At 41.3% G+C, this 17,483-nt stretch overlaps 2 protein-coding genes across 2 annotated transcripts; both read right to left on the reverse strand.

Annotated features, from left to right (window-relative positions):
* Window positions 1–614: 614 nt before the first annotated feature.
* Window positions 615–3,414, reverse strand: mcl1b (MCL1 apoptosis regulator, BCL2 family member b). Its single transcript, XM_071397460.1, has 3 exons — window positions 2,708–3,414; window positions 2,278–2,528; window positions 615–2,149 (listed from the first exon to the last, which is right to left on the reverse strand). The coding sequence occupies exons 1-3, from the start codon at window positions 3,186–3,188 to the stop codon at window positions 2,033–2,035; spliced, it is 849 nt and encodes a 282-aa protein (XP_071253561.1). The 5' UTR covers window positions 3,189–3,414; the 3' UTR covers window positions 615–2,032.
* Window positions 3,415–3,823: 409 nt separating this feature from the next.
* ensab (endosulfine alpha b) lies at window positions 3,824–17,377 on the reverse strand. Its single transcript, XM_071397461.1, has 3 exons — window positions 17,186–17,377; window positions 12,645–12,767; window positions 3,824–8,395 (listed from the first exon to the last, which is right to left on the reverse strand). Exons 1-3 carry the CDS (start codon window positions 17,237–17,239, stop codon window positions 8,225–8,227), a joined length of 348 nt encoding a protein of 115 aa, XP_071253562.1. The 5' UTR covers window positions 17,240–17,377; the 3' UTR covers window positions 3,824–8,224.
* Window positions 17,378–17,483: the final 106 nt, after the last annotated feature.

Consider the following 17,483-nt stretch of genomic DNA (forward strand, 5'->3'; position numbering starts at 1 on the left):
AGAAAGAACAGGGGTAATTTCCGGGCTATCGCTCAGTCATTTTACGGCCTATATGCAAGAGGATTTCAATGGCATATCATTAAATTAATTGAGACTGGATGCATTACATCTTGTGGTACCCGGAGATAAAATACTGCCTTGGTATCAAGACCTGATTAAATATGCAGAAGAAACTCAAGTTGGTAAAATAGTGTGAGCAACAAAGGATGTGGTTAATATTTGCTTCAACTGTTGCACCGCTATGATTGTGGCGCAGTCAGAGCTGTCAGATGCATTATGTGGAAAAATCTCAAACTAAATAGCTAAAAAGGTGGTCACTGACATTATGCAACATTGTAAAAGATCTTTGGACTGCTGTTAACTGATTTTATTGGCAACTCAGAGGTTGAGGCACCCAAGTGGTTCTGGTGGACTTAGTTTAATAATTATGTTTCTGACAACTGAGGCTGCAGCTGAAGTGATACCGTGCTGGTCTGCCTATGACACACATATAGGCGTGGTTACCACAGAAGTTTAATTTCTAGGAAATAACCTCACAGTGCATGTTCGGGGGATATGGTGTGAATAAACACATTTGACTGTGTGTATGTAGATGACTATGAACAACACAGGAATTCATTTGTGTATGGGTTTACTTTTCAGCACCAGAAACTAGCACAGTGCAGACTTTTCACAAAATCTCCCTCCCTTCCGAGAAGTAGAGTCTCAAAGTTCACAGCAGGTTAACAGTCAAACTTCTGCTTTGAGACAATTGCAGCCACAAAGTGAATAAAGTCACATCCTTTATTCATTGCAGTCACAAAAGTGAATAAAGTTGCATGATTTTATCCTTTAAATCATTTAACTTCAGGAGATTACAGGAATTTGCCTAGCAAGATGCATCAGGAGGGTTAGTGCTAGTTTGTTGGGTGGAACTGCTGTACACATTCACTGTCCAGATGATCTTGCCTCTATTGAACCAATGCCAGATACCATGTGCAATCTTTATGCTCATATTTAAAACATATACCTGCGAGCACATTTCATTTACATGGATATAATTTGGAAATGAAACACTTCAAATACAAATCAGCATAGTCTTGAGAATGGAATTTTCAATTGACTTTCAAACAGGTCCCCCCTTCCCCCTCCCAGTAAAGCCTAGTGCAACAGCCACAAGATTTCCTTAACCAGGAAGTCACATTGCATCCACGCAAATGCATTGCCAGGCAAGACTGGCAAATCTACCCCAAGGAACAGGAATATGGACTTATGAATGTGGTGTAGGTGTAATAGGGGATTTATGACATACATGCATGTCATAAAGCCCCTAAGGCAATTAATTGCATGTAAAATAAAGCCTTTCTGCTGTAAGCACTTTCCATTTTCAATGCCCATAACCTGGGTATACCTTCTTAGTTGAATTCTAAGGCCCTCAGTGGTCAGTTCAATGCAGGTTCTGCCTTTCTTACACCAATCCCTGTATGTACATGTATGACTAATATCACAAGGAATAGAAACAAGTCATTTGAGCCAACTTTATGGTCAGAGGCGGAACTTTGCCATTGTGAATTATAGCTATTAGCTAGTGCTTTTCCATCTTGATTACTTAAAAAGAGAGGTGAAAATTTGCAGATGAATTAACTTTGTACGAGTCTAAATTCAACTATACATTTATTACAAAAATAAAATGTCTGTACTTTTTACATTAAATAAAAGCGCCATTTAACAGGTCCATTAGATTAAGTAGTCAGATTAATATATTTGGAGACTGTTTCCGACAACTACCAAATACCCTCAAATGGCCTCAAACAAAAAAAGGCACCAAAATATTGATGCGGGAAAAAAGCAAACTTGAGCTTGACACCAAAGCGCCGTCCCAATTCAGTCCGTCACTATAATCCAACAGACCGACCCTCTTCTTTGACTAAGCAGGACATCACTGGGTAGTCATTCCAACCATGGTGATATGAAGGATTTCAGAGAACTTGCGGAAATAGTCCATTTTCTTCATTGGAAAAAAAAGTAACAGGTAAGTCTTTTATAGTTCAATTCACCTGATCAACATGGCGAGTGTTGCCCCAATCCCAGCAACTCCAGCAAAGGCTAGGAGGGTGTTCCTTACTGAGGACTCAGGATCTTGTACATGAAAGAACTCTACAAATCCATCCTGAGAAAGAGACGAAAGGCAAAGTTAGGTTCATGATTAGCTATTGAACAAGTAAACTAAATAAGGTTTAACTGTCCTCAGATTAGCTCACATTTTCAAATGACTCATGGACCACATAGATGACTCACCCAAGCATTGTTTTTGACCAGCCAGTCCCTTTGGTCAGAGAGGAGGTATGTGGCAATCTCTTGGCCCACCAACTCAACGCAGTGTCCCCTGTCCCTCTCCTTCAGGTGCTGGCTCACCACTGCGCCAAATGCCACCAGGCTGACGACGCGACCCCAGTTTGTGATCCCATCACTGAACATGGTCTTGGCCACAGAATTGATGACGCTCACGTCATCGCATCGCTCATCTAAGTCAAGTTTGGCGATCATACCTATAAAAAAAATAATAATAATCTAGGTCTGAGTAAAACGAACTAAACATATTACTGATAATATTGCTATGTTATTAACCAAGTTAACGCATTATGAGCTCAGTACTACCTTTAAACAGAAAATTAGGATATACAGTACCATAAGGACCTATAGAGATCATTACTGTAAATCTACGTACCATTGTAAGCGTATCGATGCTTTGCTATTACGTCCTCCACCACTCGCTTCATCGTCGTAAGAGGCTTGCTTTGCTTCCATCGAGGCTGAGACAGTCCAGTGTATTCCGCCAAAAAATTATCAATGAGTTGTCTGGTATCATGTTCCAATACTTCATCGCCCGATGGACAATTCGATAGTTCAGGCCCACATTCTGACGCCGTCTGAGGAGTGCAGGGCAAAGAGTCGTCATTGTTGCTTCGGTCTGACAAATGATTATCGAGGACGTTGCTTTTCACGACATTCACCCCTAACGTCGTGGGTCGTGGTGGAGTATCGCCAGTCCCATTTCCCAAGTCCACTTTAGACTTCGGTGACGCCAAAGCACATACGGCCCCGTCGAAATAGTACAAAGGGCTAGCATCATCAGCTAGGTACGAAGATCCTCCATTTTGAATATGCAACATCGTAGTGGCTCGTGTAATCGAATTCGACAGACTCATCTTGGCTTAACGTTTAGATAAAGAAACAAGCGTTTGAAAAATAAAATATACACTTCGATCTGTTATTTTACGAAAAGCTAGCGGTTAGCTACTTTGTTGCTCAAATATCACCCATCGTTGACTGCTAACTACAACAGTGAGTCTGGTGCGGAAATGACCAACCTTTAGTCGTGTAACGTTTGGAAAAGCCAAAAGTGGGAGGGACTTCGACTGCCTATCCCATTGGGCCCCTTCTTCCTTGAATTAGCTTTACAAATATATCTGGGATGTTTTTCCAATAACATTCAGATAAATACATCCACGAAGAGAGGATATAAAAATGCATCTTCTCTGCATTGAACGGTACAGATAAATACATTTTACGTTTTGATTGGCTGGGGACAGTGTGTACACTTTGCTATATCCCTTCAGAGACCATTGATAAATAGTGAATGCGGAGTTCTGCTGTCCCCTGGTGGCCAATGACGGATTGTGATCATATACTTTGTATGTAATTTATCAACATATAAAGTGGAGGTAACCTGCCCTGCGTAGCTAGAGACAATGTGTTGGTTATTGGTTTCTGTTGTAAACGTCAACAGGACTGGTGATCAAATCAATAATGTGAGAAGAACATTGAAAAGAGCAAAAAGCAATTGATATTCATGTAAAAGTTTATTTCAAATACTGACAAATTCACGCCATTACTTCCACACAACTGAAACATTAGTACTCATGTACTTTCAAATTTCTTAAAATCAATATTTTGTTTTGTCTCCAGCTCCACAATCAGCATATCCTGATGTAAACCCCCAGTTTTTGGGAGCAAGGGTGCTCCAGATATCCCTGCAGTTATCTTGGGCCAGGATAAACTTTTGTTGTAATTATGCAGTGAGTAAGATAACATTAAAACATCTTTACTGTATGCTAAACAAAAACAGGTTAGGTAAGCAGCACAAGGTATTTTAGAGCACACAGTCATTTTCATTTGTTTACATTCTGGCACATACTTATCATGGTTGAACAGGAGACATGGTATTTTAACATACCCTCCTACAGTTGAAGTCGGAAGTTTACAAACACTTAGGTTGGACTCATTAAAACTTGTTTTTCAACCACTCCACAAATTTCTTGTTAACAAGCTATAGTTTTGGCAAGTCGGTTAGGACATCTACTTTGTGCATGACATAAGTCATTTTCCCAACAATTGTTTACAGACAGATTAATTCACTGTATCACAATTCCAGTGGGTCAGAAGTTTACATACACTAAGTTGACTGTGCCTTTAAACAGCGTGGAAAATTCCTGAAAATTATGTCATGGCTTTAGAAGCTTCTGATAGGCTAATTTACATAATTTGAGTCAATTTGAGGTGTTCCTGTGGATGTATTTCAGGGTCTACCTTCAAACTCAGTGCCTCTTTGCTTGACATCATGGGAAAATCAAAAGAAATCAGCCAAGATCTCAGAAAAAACTATTGTAGACCTCAAAAAGTCTAGTTCATCCTTGGGAGCAATTTCCAAACGCCTGAAGGTACCACGTTCATCTGTACAAACAATAGTACGCAAGTATAAACACCATGGGAACACGCAGCCATCATACCACTCAGGAAGGAGATGCATTCTGTCTCCTAGAGATGAACGTACTTTGGTGCGAAAAGTGCAAATCAATCCCAGAAGAGCATCAAAGGACCTTGTGAAGATGCTGGAGGAAACAGGTACAAAAGTATCTATATCCACAGTAAAATGAGTCCTATAGAGACATAATTTGAAAGGCCGCTCAGCAAGGAAGAAGCCACTGCTCCAAAACTGCCATAAAAAAAGCCAGACTAAAGTTTGCAACTGCACATGGGGACAAAGATCGTACTTTTTGGAGAAATGTGCTCTGGTCTGACGAAACAAAAATATAACTGTTTGGCCATAATGACCATCGTTATGTTTGGAGGAAAAAGGGGGAGGCTTGCAAGCCGAAGAACACTATCCCAACCATGAAGCACGGGGGTGGCAGCATCATGTTGTGGGGGTGCTTTGCTGCAGGAGGGACTGGTGCACTTCACAAAATAGATGGCTTCATGAGGAAGAAAAATTGTGGATATATTGAAGCAACATCTCAAGACATCAGTCAGGAAGTTAAAGCTTGGTCGCAAATGGGTCTTCCAAAAGGACAATGACCCAAAGCATGCTTACAAAGTTGTGGCAAAATGGCTTAGGGACAACAAAGTCAAGGTATTGGAATGGCCATCACAAAGCCCTGACCTCAATCCTCTAGAAAAGTTGTGGGCAGAACTGAAAAAGCGTGTGCGGGCAAGGAGGCCTACAAAACTGACTCAGTTACACCAGCTCTGTCAGGAGGAATGGGACAAAATTCACCCAACTTATTGTGGGATGCTTGAGGAAGGCTACCTGAAACGTTTGACCCAAGTTAAACAATTTAAAGGCAATGCTACCAAATACTAATTGAGTGTGTAAACTTCTGACCCACTGGGAATGTGATGAAAGAAAGATCTTTCTACTATTATTCTGACATTTCACATTCTTAAAATAGTGGTGATCCTAATTGACCTACGACAGGGAATTTTTACTAGGATTAAAATGTCAGGAATTGTGAAAAACTGAGTTTAAATGTATTTGGCTAAGGTGTATGTAAACTTCTGACTTCAACTGTATATCCCTCAATACATTGCTCCATACAAAGCCAGACAGTGCACAAAAACTTAGGAGAGGAATTCTTGATTGCTGTTGTTTCAACAACCTTAATTTCAGCATATCCAATTATATTATTTGACACTTTAATAAGCCATGCTACAAATATTTAGGATTCTGCACGGTCTTTCTGTTCAGATTCAAGTAACAAGTTGGTGTCAATTAAATTTCAACTCCAGCTGGCTAGTTCCCAAAATGGATTGCATTGATCATGGGTAGAATTTCAATTCGTATCCTAATTGAAATGTAATTAGACCCCAAACCCTGGAGTGGTTAGTGAGTCTCCCATTAGCAGATATTCACGATAGGAATGGGTCCGATTGTTTGAATCCTAGGACAGGCGTTCTTTATTAGGGTAATATCTCAGTTTAAAAGATTTGTCATCGACTGAATCAGCAGCATTTACACACATTCATATTATACAGATTAATGTCTCTGTAGTAAAAAATATATATATATATATATATGAAGCTTAAGTAGTGTATTCAATGACAGGAGAAAGGAAACATTGAATCAGAGAACTACAAGTAGTGAAATCAACAACAAACAAAAAAATATCCTCAACCCCCAAAAGCCTATTTACACCTGTTGGGACAGAGAACAGTAGCACATTCATACTAACCCAGACAAGCACACTCAATGCCAATGATCTTCTTCCCTGCAATTAGACACAGGGAATATTCAAAAGGTGCCAAGAAAGGAGTGATCAAGTGTGTATTGTGTGATACATTGAGATAGGACAACTAATTCAGGTGATAACATAGCCTACAACCTCTGACCTTTAAACCAGAGTACAAGCATTTTACTTTTGTATGATTTATCTAACACACCTCTGACCATAATTATTTGGCAAGTTGTACCATACCAACACGTGTGAGCAGGGTCAACTAAGTCCACACTCACACTTTGCCCCCCTCTCCTGTCATAAAATCCCTTCCCTTTGCCATTCGTCAAGTAAGCATATCTCTAAAACACGCTGTGTCCCAGTTAGGTCTGTGTGAGCCAGGGGCCAGTCAGGGCCAGTTTATCCGGTGGCCGACTGTTTACCCCATTACTGACGTCACAGATTTTTATATTTAGAATGTCAATACGTAAGGCTATATGCTTTAGCAGTACACTGGGAGGCTCCTACTATGTTGAATTTGAAGGAGAGACCGAGGAGAGGTTTAGCAAGTAATGTAATTGGGAACTAGGCAATAATCTTCTATTACTGGAAGAGTTTCTCAACAGGAGCTGCCATTAACAGTGAAAAGAGCCAGATTGTAGTAAATGGCTAATACGTGACAATGAACAAACAACCCTTTATGAAGACACAAATCATAACAAATGTCAAATTTCTCAACACAATACAGAAATATACACCGAATTGATCCCCTACAAATCATTTAGGCTTTTTGATGTGATGTAATAGCCACAGAACTGAGATTTAACTTGAATATTAAACAGTTGCTTCTTTTCCCAGCCTTAAAAATTATACATGGGTATTCAGTTTGCTTTGCCATTGCTTTTGCCATGGGCAGCCTACAGACAGAGTGTGTGGATTGTCAGGACATTGAGAGGGAGGGAAGGTGTGGAGAGTGACCATGGACATTCCAGGGCTCCATTTGGTTGCGTGCTACTTCCTATCAGTCGTCTAACCCCTCTAGATTTGCACATTTCGTTACATGTTACAATCATGCAGCATATTTAAAAAAGAAGAGCAACAGGGAGTCAAGAATTAAAGCGACATGAGCAGAAAATGTGCAGTTTCATATCTGTTCGTTCAGGTCAGCGTGGACGACCTTGGATTTTTGTTTGACAGAACATGAGATAAAGGAAACCACAAATCAGTTTCCACATTTCCCTCTGATTACCACTCCCTTCCTTTTGGATACTTCACCATGGTTCCCTTCCCTCCCAGATTTGGTGTGCAAGCAAAATACGCAAACATCTACACCCAGCTTTGACGAGAACACAACATCGAAAAATGTGGAGCGATCATGGTTCCCAACTCCCTCGTCAACAACATATTTTGGTGTCGTTCGGGATGCAAAAACGTACTGTACATAATACAAAGTGCATTAAACTCAGCCTCCCCGATGGCACATCTACTTTATGTACCTCTGAACACCAAACCAAGACATAAGGGAGGCGGTAGAGCAGAGTGCGCAGAGGGCAGAGCTGTGTGGAGTGATGGTAGAAAAGGTCCCAGCTCACCTCCCCTCCCCACCATACAAGCAATATGTACTGACTTTCACAGCTCTCCCCGATATGTTAAAGCCAAGTGGAGCCTGGAGATGACTAGGGGGGGGGAACATTGTTGGGGGACAGGTGAGGAACGTTAGCTGGGGGCCTGGTGGATGGGTGGAGGCTAGGCTAGCCTGCTAGTTTGCTGGTCACCAAGGAGGACCTCCTCTGGGGCAGGTCCTGTGGCGTGGGAATGTGGTCCCCTGTGACGAGGTTCTTGTCGGGGCCCGCCACAGGCAGCTGTTTGTTCTTCATCTTGGCCTTGGCCATGTTGTAGTCACCTGAGTCAAAGTATTTTTGCTAGGGGGGGGGGGGGGGCAAAAAAGAAGGAATTCAATTCAGGTTGTCTTGAGTAGTTCTGCTCGTTAAAATTAATAAAAGGCAGATTTTCATTGAAGCTGGTTTATTCAACAAAAGCAATGTCACAAAAACAATTATTGCGACGTATCATGGAAACGGCAGAAATAGTAGAAACGTTCTAAAGATCTTCAATTTTTATCCGTTCGACAGGGGTGGATTTTCTTTTGTCTAACTTTCTTTATTGCAACAAATGGAAACAATGTTTTTGGAATAAATGTAGTTACAGTGGCAAGAAAAAGTAGGTGAACCCTTTGGAAATACCTGGATTTCTGCATAAGTTGGTCATAAAATTTGATCCGATCTTCACCTAGATCACACCAATAGACAAACACAGTCTGCTTAAACTAATAACACACAAACAATTATACATTTTCATGTCTTTATTGAACACCCTGTGTAAACATTCACAGTGCAGGGTGGGAAAAGTATGTGAACCCTTGGATTTAATAACTGGTTGACCCTTCTTTGGCAGCAATAACCTCAACCAAACGTTTTCTGTAGTAGCGGATCAGACCTGCAACAGTCAGGAGGAATTTTGGACCATCCCTCTTTACAAAACTGTTTCAGTTCATCAATATTCTTGGGATGTCTGGTGTGAACTGCTCTCTTGAGGTCATGCCACAGCATTTCAATCGGGTTGAGGTCAGGACTCTGACTGGGCCACTCCAGAAGGCCTATTTTTTTCTGTTGAAGCCATTCTGTTGTTAATTTACTTCTGTTTTTTGGGTCGTTGTCCTGTTGCGTCACCCAACTTCTGTTGAGCTTCAATTTGCAGACAAATAGCCTAACATTCTCCTGCAAAATGTCTTGATAAACTTGGAAATTCATTTTTCTGTCCATGATAGCAAGCTGTCTTGGCCCTGAGGCAGCAAAGCAGCCCCAAACCATGATGCTCCCTCCACCATACTTTACAGTTGGGATGAGGTTTGGATGTTGGTGTGCTGTGCCTTTTTTTCTCCACACAGTGTTGTGTTCCTTCCAAACAACTCAACTGTAGTTTCATCTGTCCACTGAATATTTTGCCAGTAGCGCTGTGGAACATCCACTTTTGCAGACTTCAGATGTGCAGCGATGTTTTTTTTGGACAGCAGTGTCTTCTTCCGTGGTGCCCTCCCATGAACACCATTCTTGTTTCGTGTATCATAGACTCGTCAACAGAGATGTTAGCATGTTTCAGAGATTTCTGTAAGTCTTTAGCTGACACTAGGATTATTCTTAACCTCATTGAGCATTCTGCGCTGTGCTCGTGCAGTCATCTTTGCAGGACGGCCACTCCTAGGGAGAGTAGCAACAGTGCTGAACTTTCTCCATTTATAGACAATTTGTCTTACCGTGGACATCAAGGCTTTTAGAGAAACTTTTGTAACCCTTTCCAGCTTTATGCAAGTCAACAATTCTTCATCTTAGGTCTACTGAGATCTCTTTTATTCAAGGCATGGTTCACATCAGGCAATGCTTCTTGTGAATAGCAAACTCAAATTTTGTGAGTGTTTATAGGGCAAGGCGGCTCTAACCAACATCTCCAATCTCGTCTCATTGATTAGTTGACTACTGACTCTAATTAGCTTTTGGAGAAGTCATTAGCATAGGGAGGGGGGTCACATACTTTTTCCAACCTACACTGTGAATGTTTAAATTATATATTCAATATATACAAGAAAAATACAATAATTTGTGTGTTATTAGTTTAAGCACACTGTTTGCCTATTGTTGTGACTTAGCTGAAGATCAGATCAAATTTGATGACCAATTAATGTAGATATCCAGGTAATTCCAAACGGTTCACATACAGTGGCAAGAAAAAGTATGTCACAAGTAACTATAAAGCTCCACTACACATTTGAATTCTAAATGCCTACTGCTTAATCAATATTTTCAACTATAAAATAATGTTTCTTTGCAGGACAAGGATTGTCCTGACTTTCAAGAATGCCTAAATTGCTTCGCCTTGCTTTTCTGGTTGGCTGGATGCAAGTTTCAATATCCAGTTATTTCAGCTCTACAGGAGTGCAAGTTTCACCATGGCGATACATTGGCACATGAGAATTATTAGAATATGGAAATATTAGTCAATTATTGCATTCTATACATGCTGGCTTTCACTGGCTATACCCGAGACATGAAACCGATGTGTGGGAGGGCAGAGGCTGTCGCCAATTAATGCGCAATTTGCCTAAATGGGTAATGGAAACACTTCAACCACTATTGTCATTCGACACTAGGTTTTTGCTCAAAAAAAATATACACTGCTCAAAAAAATAAAGGGAACACTTAAACAACACAATGTAACTCCAAGTCAATCACACTTCTGTGAAATCAAACTGTCCACTTAGGAAGCAACACTGATTGACAATAAATTTCACATGCTGTTGTGCAAATGGAATAGACAAAAGGTGGAAATTATAGGCAATTAGCAAGACACCCCCAATAAAGGAGTGGTTCTGCAGGTGGTGACCACAGACCACTTCTCAGTTCCTATGCTTCCTGGCTGATGTTTTGGTCACTTTTGAATGCTGACGGTGCTTTCACTCTAGTGGTAGCATGAGACGGAGTCTACAACCCACACAAGTGGCTCAGGTAGTGCAGCTCATCCAGGATGGCACATCAATGCGAGCTGTGGCAAGAAGGTTTGCTGTGTCTGTCAGCGTAGTGTCCAGAGCATGGAGGCGCTACCAGGAGACAGGCCAGTACATCAGGAGACGTGGAGGAGGCCGTAGGAGGGCAACAACCCAGCAGCAGGACCGCTACCTCCGCCTTTGTGCAAGGAGGAGCAGGTGGAGCACTGCCAGAGCCCTGCAAAATGACCTCCAGCAGGCCACAAATGTACATGTGTCTGCTCAAACGGTCAGAAACAGACTCCATGAGGGTGGTATGAGGGCCCGACGTCCACAGGTGGGGGTTGTGCTTACAGCCCAACACTGTGCAGGACGTTTGGCATTTGCCAGAGAACACCAAGATTGGCAAATTCGCCACTGGCGCCCTGTGCTCTTCACAGATGAAAGCAGGTTCACACTGAGCACATGAGCACATGTGACAGACGTGACAGAGTCTGGAGACGCCGTGGAGAACGTTCTGCTCCCTGCAACATCCTCCAGCATGACCGGTTTGGCGGTGGGTCAGTCATGGTGTGGGGTGGCATTTCTTTGGGGGGGGGGCCGCACAGCCCTCCATGTGCTCGCCAGAGGTAGCCTGACTGCCATTAGGTACCGAGATGAGATCCTCAGACCCCTTGTGAGACCATATGCTGGTGCGGTTGGCCCTGGGTTCCTCCTAATGCAAGACAATGTGCAAGACAACCTCATGTGGCTGGAGTGTGTCAGCAGTTCCTGCAAGAGGAAGGCATTGATGCTATGGACTGGCCCGCCCATTCCCCAGACCTGAATCCAATTGAGCACATCTGGGACATCATGTCTCGCTCCATCCACCAACGCCACGTTGCACCACAGACTGTCCAGGAGTTGCGGATGCTTTAGTCCAGGTCTGGGAGGAGATCCCTCAGGAGACCATCTGCCACCTCATCAGGAGCATGCCCAGGCGTTGTAGGGAGGTCATACAGGTACGTGGAGGCCACACACACTACTGAGCCTCATTTTGACTTGTTTTAAGGACATTACATCAAAGTTGGACTAGCCTGTAGTGTGGTTTTCCACTTTAATTTTGAGTGTGACTCCAAATCCAGACCTCCATGGGTTGATACATTTGATTTACATTGATCATTTTTGTGTGATTTTGTTGTCAGCACATTCAACTATGTAAAGAAAAAAGTATTTAATAAGAATACCTCATTCATTCAGATCTAGGATGTGTTATTTTAGTGTTCCCTTTATTTTTTTGAGCAGTGTATAATTTTGTAGGTGCGAGGTCATTACGTCCAGCTGTATTTATTGACACAAGATAGTTAAACGGAAAGTTAAATCTCTTTTCTTTGTGAACTTTCTAAAATGTTAAAAATAACAAATATCTGGACAAGTTCATTCAAACATCGCTACTGCCACAGACATACCAAGGCAATCTGAGATCCTCAAATGCAGAACGTATTGAAATGTCTTAAAGAGGAGTATTCGAAGCCTATGCGATTTCCTAGTCAAGTGGTCAACAAGGGTGTGTAGGCATTTGTTCCAGCCTCACTAACATGCTGAATCAAAAGCATATATTATCTGTGGCTCTCCAGGAGAAGGGTTCCACCTACCCCTTTCTGTAGCCTCTTCATGAGGAAGTCGGAGCCTCCAGGCTTTTGGCCCAGGCCGGGGTACTTGGCCTTCAGCTTGACCTCTTCACCCTTCACAAGGTTGGCATTCTTTTCCTGAGAGTCCTGTCCAGACAAAGAAAACATTTCGATGTGCTGCCATATGGGTGCTACTTGCTATGTGCAAGGAATTTAGCTAGAGGGGAAACATCTAAATGGGCCTATGTAGCCTACACCTATATATCCTTCATCATAATGTCAGCCATGATGCGCAGAGAAGAACAAGCATAGGCTTTTAAAATATACATTCTCCATTTAACTGTCCTGATGCCTAGTCACCTTACCCCTACAATTATCTACCTCTATTACTCAAGTATCCCTGCACATTGTAAATATGGTACTGGAACTGACTGACCCTGTATATAGAATGCTTACTTACTTTCTCGTGTTATTCTTATTTCTATTTCTTGTGTGTTTATGTTCTACCTTATGTTGTTTTTAGTATTACATTGTTATTGATTACTGCATTGTTGGGTTTAGAGGTTGCAAGAAGGACATTTCACTGTACTTGTGACATTAAAACTTGAAACTAATAAGAAGGTTATAAGATGGTCTGATGATGACAAAACAAACAGATTACTGGGCTGGCACTGTGCACTTCAGAAAGGATTGCATCTGAATCATATAGCCTAACCCTACTCATATTCAGCTGTGAAGTGGCCTAACGCCATGAAAATGACTTGAGGGAGTTGAAGCGTCTTCATAGTATGAGTCACACTCTGCACGCTCTCCTGCAACACTCTCTCTCACGCCCTCATGGTTGCCTGCGATAAACAACTCACTCAGAAAACGAGTGTTATGATTGAGTAAGAATTAAGTGACTAAAAAGCAGCTTCACATCCATTATTTCCCAGGATCTCACACACTTTTCCTCAGCTAATGTGGATAAAACAGCCTTGTTACCCGTTTTCCCATCCCTGACATGTTATTGGTGCCATAAAAACAGATGGCTTTATGAGGGGGAAACAGTTTGTCTGCAAATATGTACAAGCCATGGTTATTTATGGTTATTGAGAAAAATATTATACAGAAACAGGCCTTGAGTAATTGCTGACCAAAGTCTAGGTACACAGAGCTTGCAGAGTGGTTCTAGTGTTCACATGACACCTTCATGCTAAAGCTTTTTGTAAGGTGTAAGCCTATGGTTTTACTGGAGGCAACTCCTGCACTGGACGAACTGGTTTACCCTTTACTGCCAGTGTGGAGTCCATGGACAGATGTCAGTGGAAAGTAGGCTAACAGGACACACCTTGTTATTGCCCACAGTCCAGAGACTCTGGGCAGAAGTCAGCAAAACATGTATTCTCTATCGGGGCAATTCCACAGTAACAGAGTGAAGCTGAGACTGATTTTTCACTTTAAAATGTCAAAACAAAACCCAATGATTACAAAGTTAAACAAACCATACAACTCTATGCACAAGGACTACTTATAACAATTTCCACAGAAAATGTTGCAATTTTTATTTGATTTTTTTTACTTACAGAACAGTGCAGATGCAAAGTTTGGTAACAGAATGACAGCACAAACCATCATTATTTTTGTATCTGCACTGTTCTTCAAGTAAATGTGTTTTGTAAATATTTTTGTGTGGAAACTGTTAAAAGTAGTCCTTGTGGATGCATGTTTATTTTTTTACTATGCAATCATTGGTTTTTAGTTTGGCATAAATTTTAATTGGAAAAATCTGAGTCTCAGCATCACTGTTTAGACATAACTTATCTGGCTAAATAAAGCTAAGAAAACATTGAGAAACCCACAAAACCCTGCAATCGAAGTACAGGAGAATATCTGCCATTCCATGCAGAGGACAGTAAACACAAAGCTTGCTGGAGCAGTGATAATAGGTGACTCAGGGTAGAGAAGCAGATGAACAGATTCCCTAGCTGATTCACTTGGATCCATTACAAAAATGTAAAAGTTGCTATATTCAGCCCCGAAGAGGGAAAATGCAAGAGTGGACTGGATACTTTTCACTCCCTCAAACGGTTCCAAACTGCTAGACCCATAGTAGCTAGCTACCATGAAATGTTATTTTCTCACATGACCAGTTTCGCTTCTAGTCATTGTATCAAAATACCATTGCATTAAAAGCACCCATTATCATTGATAAGACAAAGTATAGCATCAGTACCTTCCCTATACCTAATAGTCAATGAATATTGATGATATGAACAGTGGATTTGTCAACAGACCTCTGACCTTCACCAGCATCCACTCAGGATGCTGCCTGTACAAGTGACTTTTCATCAGTTGAAGTCGGAAGTTTACATACACCTGAGCTAAATACATTTCAAATCAGTTTTCACAATTCCTGACATTTAATCCAAGTAGAAATTCCCTGTCTTAGGTTAGTTAGGATCACTACTTTATTTTAAGAATGTGAAATGTCAGAATAATAATAATAATAATAGAGAGAATGATTTATTTCAGCTTTTTTTCTTTCATCACATTCCCAGTGGGTCAGAAGTTTACATACACTCAATTAGTATTTGGTAGCATTGCCTTTAAATTGTTTAACATGAGTCAAACGTTTCAGATAGCCTTACACGAGCTTCCCACAATAAATTGGGTAAATTTTGGCCCATTCCTCCTGACAGAGCTGGTGTAACTGAGTCAGGTTTGTAGGCCTCCTTGCTTGCACATGCTTTTTCAGTTCTGCCCACAGATTGTCTATGGGATTGAGATCAGGGCTTTGTGATGGCCACTCCAATACCTTGACTTTGTTGTCCTACAGCCATTTTGCCACAACTTTGGAAGTATTCTTTGGGGTCATTGTCCATTTGGAAGGCCCATTTGTGACCAAGCTTTAACTTCCTGACTGATGTCTTGAGATGTTGCTTCAATATATCCACATAATTTTTCTTCCTCATGATGCCATCTATTTTGTGAAGTGCACCAGTCCCTCCTGCAGCAAAGCACCCCCACAACATGATGTTGCCATCCCTGTGCTTCACGGTTGAGATGGTGTTCTTCGGCTTGCAAGCCTCCCCCTTTTTCCTCCAAACATAACAATGGTCATTATGGCCAAACAGTTATATTATTGTTTCATCAGACCAGAGGACATTTCTCCAAAAAGTACAATCTTTGTCCCCATGTGCAGTTGCAAACTGTAGTCTGGCTTTTTTATGGCAGTTTTGGAGCAGTGGCTTCTTCCTTGCTGAGCGGCCTTTCAAGTTATGTTGATATAGGACTCATTTTACTGTGGATATAGATACTTTTGTACCGGTTTCCTCCAGCATCTTCACAAGGTCCTTTGCTGTTGTTCTGGGATTGATTTGCACTTCTCGCACCAAAGTACATTCATCTCTAGGAGACAGAACGCATCTCGTTCCTGAGTGGTATGACAGCTGCGTGGTCCCATGGTGTTTATACTCCCGTACTGTTGTTTGTACAGATGAACATGGTACCTTCAGGCGTTTGGAAATTGCTCCCAAAGATGAACCAGACTTGTGGAGGTCTACAATGTTTTTTCTGAGGTCTTAGCTGATTTCTTTTGATTTTCCCGTTATGTCAAGCAAAGAGGCACTGAGTTTGAAGGTAGGCCTTGAAATACATCCCCAGGTACACCGCCAATTGACTCAAATTATGTAAATTAGCCTATCAGAAGCTTCTAAAAGCCATGACATCATTTTCTGGAATTTTCCAAGCTGTTTAAAGGCACAGTCAACTTAGTGTATGTAAACTTCTGACCCACTGGAATTGTGATACAGTAAATTATAAGTGTAAACATATGTCTGTAAACAATTGTTGGAAAAATTACTTGTGTCATGCACAAAGTAGATGTCCTAACCGACTTGCAAAAACTATAGTTTGTTAAAAAAACATCTGGGGAGTGGTTGAAAAATGAGTTTTAATGACTCCAACCTAAGTGTATGTAAACTTCCGACTTCAACTGTATATATAGCTAAGCCTAATATCAGTGCAACACTGCAAATAACATTCACAAAGTATAGGGGACTGAAAACGAGTATGAATCAATAGATCTAGCTTATACATCATTAAAGCTTTGTGTGACTGATCCGCTAGCATATAAGTAACTGTGATGATTGACCCTGGTTTCCATTGAAACACAGATTTCAAAGGATAGGCTATAGTAGTATTGTTTGTATTTGTCTCGAAAAGCCGGAAGACTCAACCTCAACTACTGCAGTGTCAGGATAGACCAATACGGCCCAGGCATATTTTATAACCTATGGACCAGCGAGCCACAATGGCACAAGGGAAAACGGAATAAATAACTCAATAATACAGTACATACGTTATTATTGATTATCGGGAGACACGTAAATCTTACTCAATACCTTTCCAAAACATTTATACACACTGTCATTGTTGGTAAACGAGACGTTTACAGGTTTGATGCTATAACGAAAGCTAACTAGCTAGCTATCAAATCAAACACTTTACTTGTAACGCGTTACAACGAGCTAGCGTTATAGTTAGCTGGCCAACTCAAGATAGTGTCATGATATTAAACCCACCTGTTTTTCATCCTCATATTCCATCTGAGTATCTGATAGATTTTCGGACGACATTACGCAGCTATAATGGACTGGAAGTCCGATTTGCTTGAAAACGCAGGTTAGAATGTATCCAGGGGAGCTCCTCTAGCTTCCACAAATCTAACCTGCCTCTTGTGAACAAGGCTCTTCGACAACAAAAAAGGCTACATATTTTGTGACGCCGTCGTGTGGGATTGCCATTTGTGACATACATATACAGTAACCAATGGTATAAGGAAACACGTGGTATTAGATACCGGGAGAGCCAATGAAATGC

Source organism: Salvelinus alpinus, chromosome 4, assembly GCF_045679555.1.
Source record: "Salvelinus alpinus chromosome 4, SLU_Salpinus.1, whole genome shotgun sequence".
NCBI lineage: Eukaryota > Metazoa > Chordata > Actinopteri > Salmoniformes > Salmonidae > Salvelinus > Salvelinus alpinus.

What these genes read in the sequence shown, in the direction of transcription:
- mcl1b (XM_071397460.1), bottom strand. Translation starts at nt 3,188, where the DNA reads ATGAGTCTGTCGAATTCGATTACACGAGCCACTACGATGTTGCATATT. An exon ending in GCATCGATACGCTTACAATG is followed by an intron (nt 2,529 to 2,707) that starts GTACGTAGATTT and finishes TTTTTTTTATAG; the next exon opens with GTATGATCGCCAAACTTGAC. An exon ending in TGGTCAAAAACAATGCTTGG is followed by an intron (nt 2,150 to 2,277) that starts GTGAGTCATCTA and finishes TCTCTTTCTCAG; the next exon opens with GATGGATTTGTAGAGTTCTT.
- ensab (XM_071397461.1), bottom strand. Translation starts at nt 17,239, where the DNA reads ATGTCGTCCGAAAATCTATCAGATACTCAGATGGAATATGAGGATGAA. An exon ending in AATATGAGGATGAAAAACAG is followed by an intron (nt 12,768 to 17,185) that starts GTGGGTTTAATA and finishes TTGTCTGGACAG; the next exon opens with GACTCTCAGGAAAAGAATGC. An exon ending in TGAAGAGGCTACAGAAAGGG is followed by an intron (nt 8,396 to 12,644) that starts GTAGGTGGAACC and finishes CCCCCCCCCTAG; the next exon opens with CAAAAATACTTTGACTCAGG.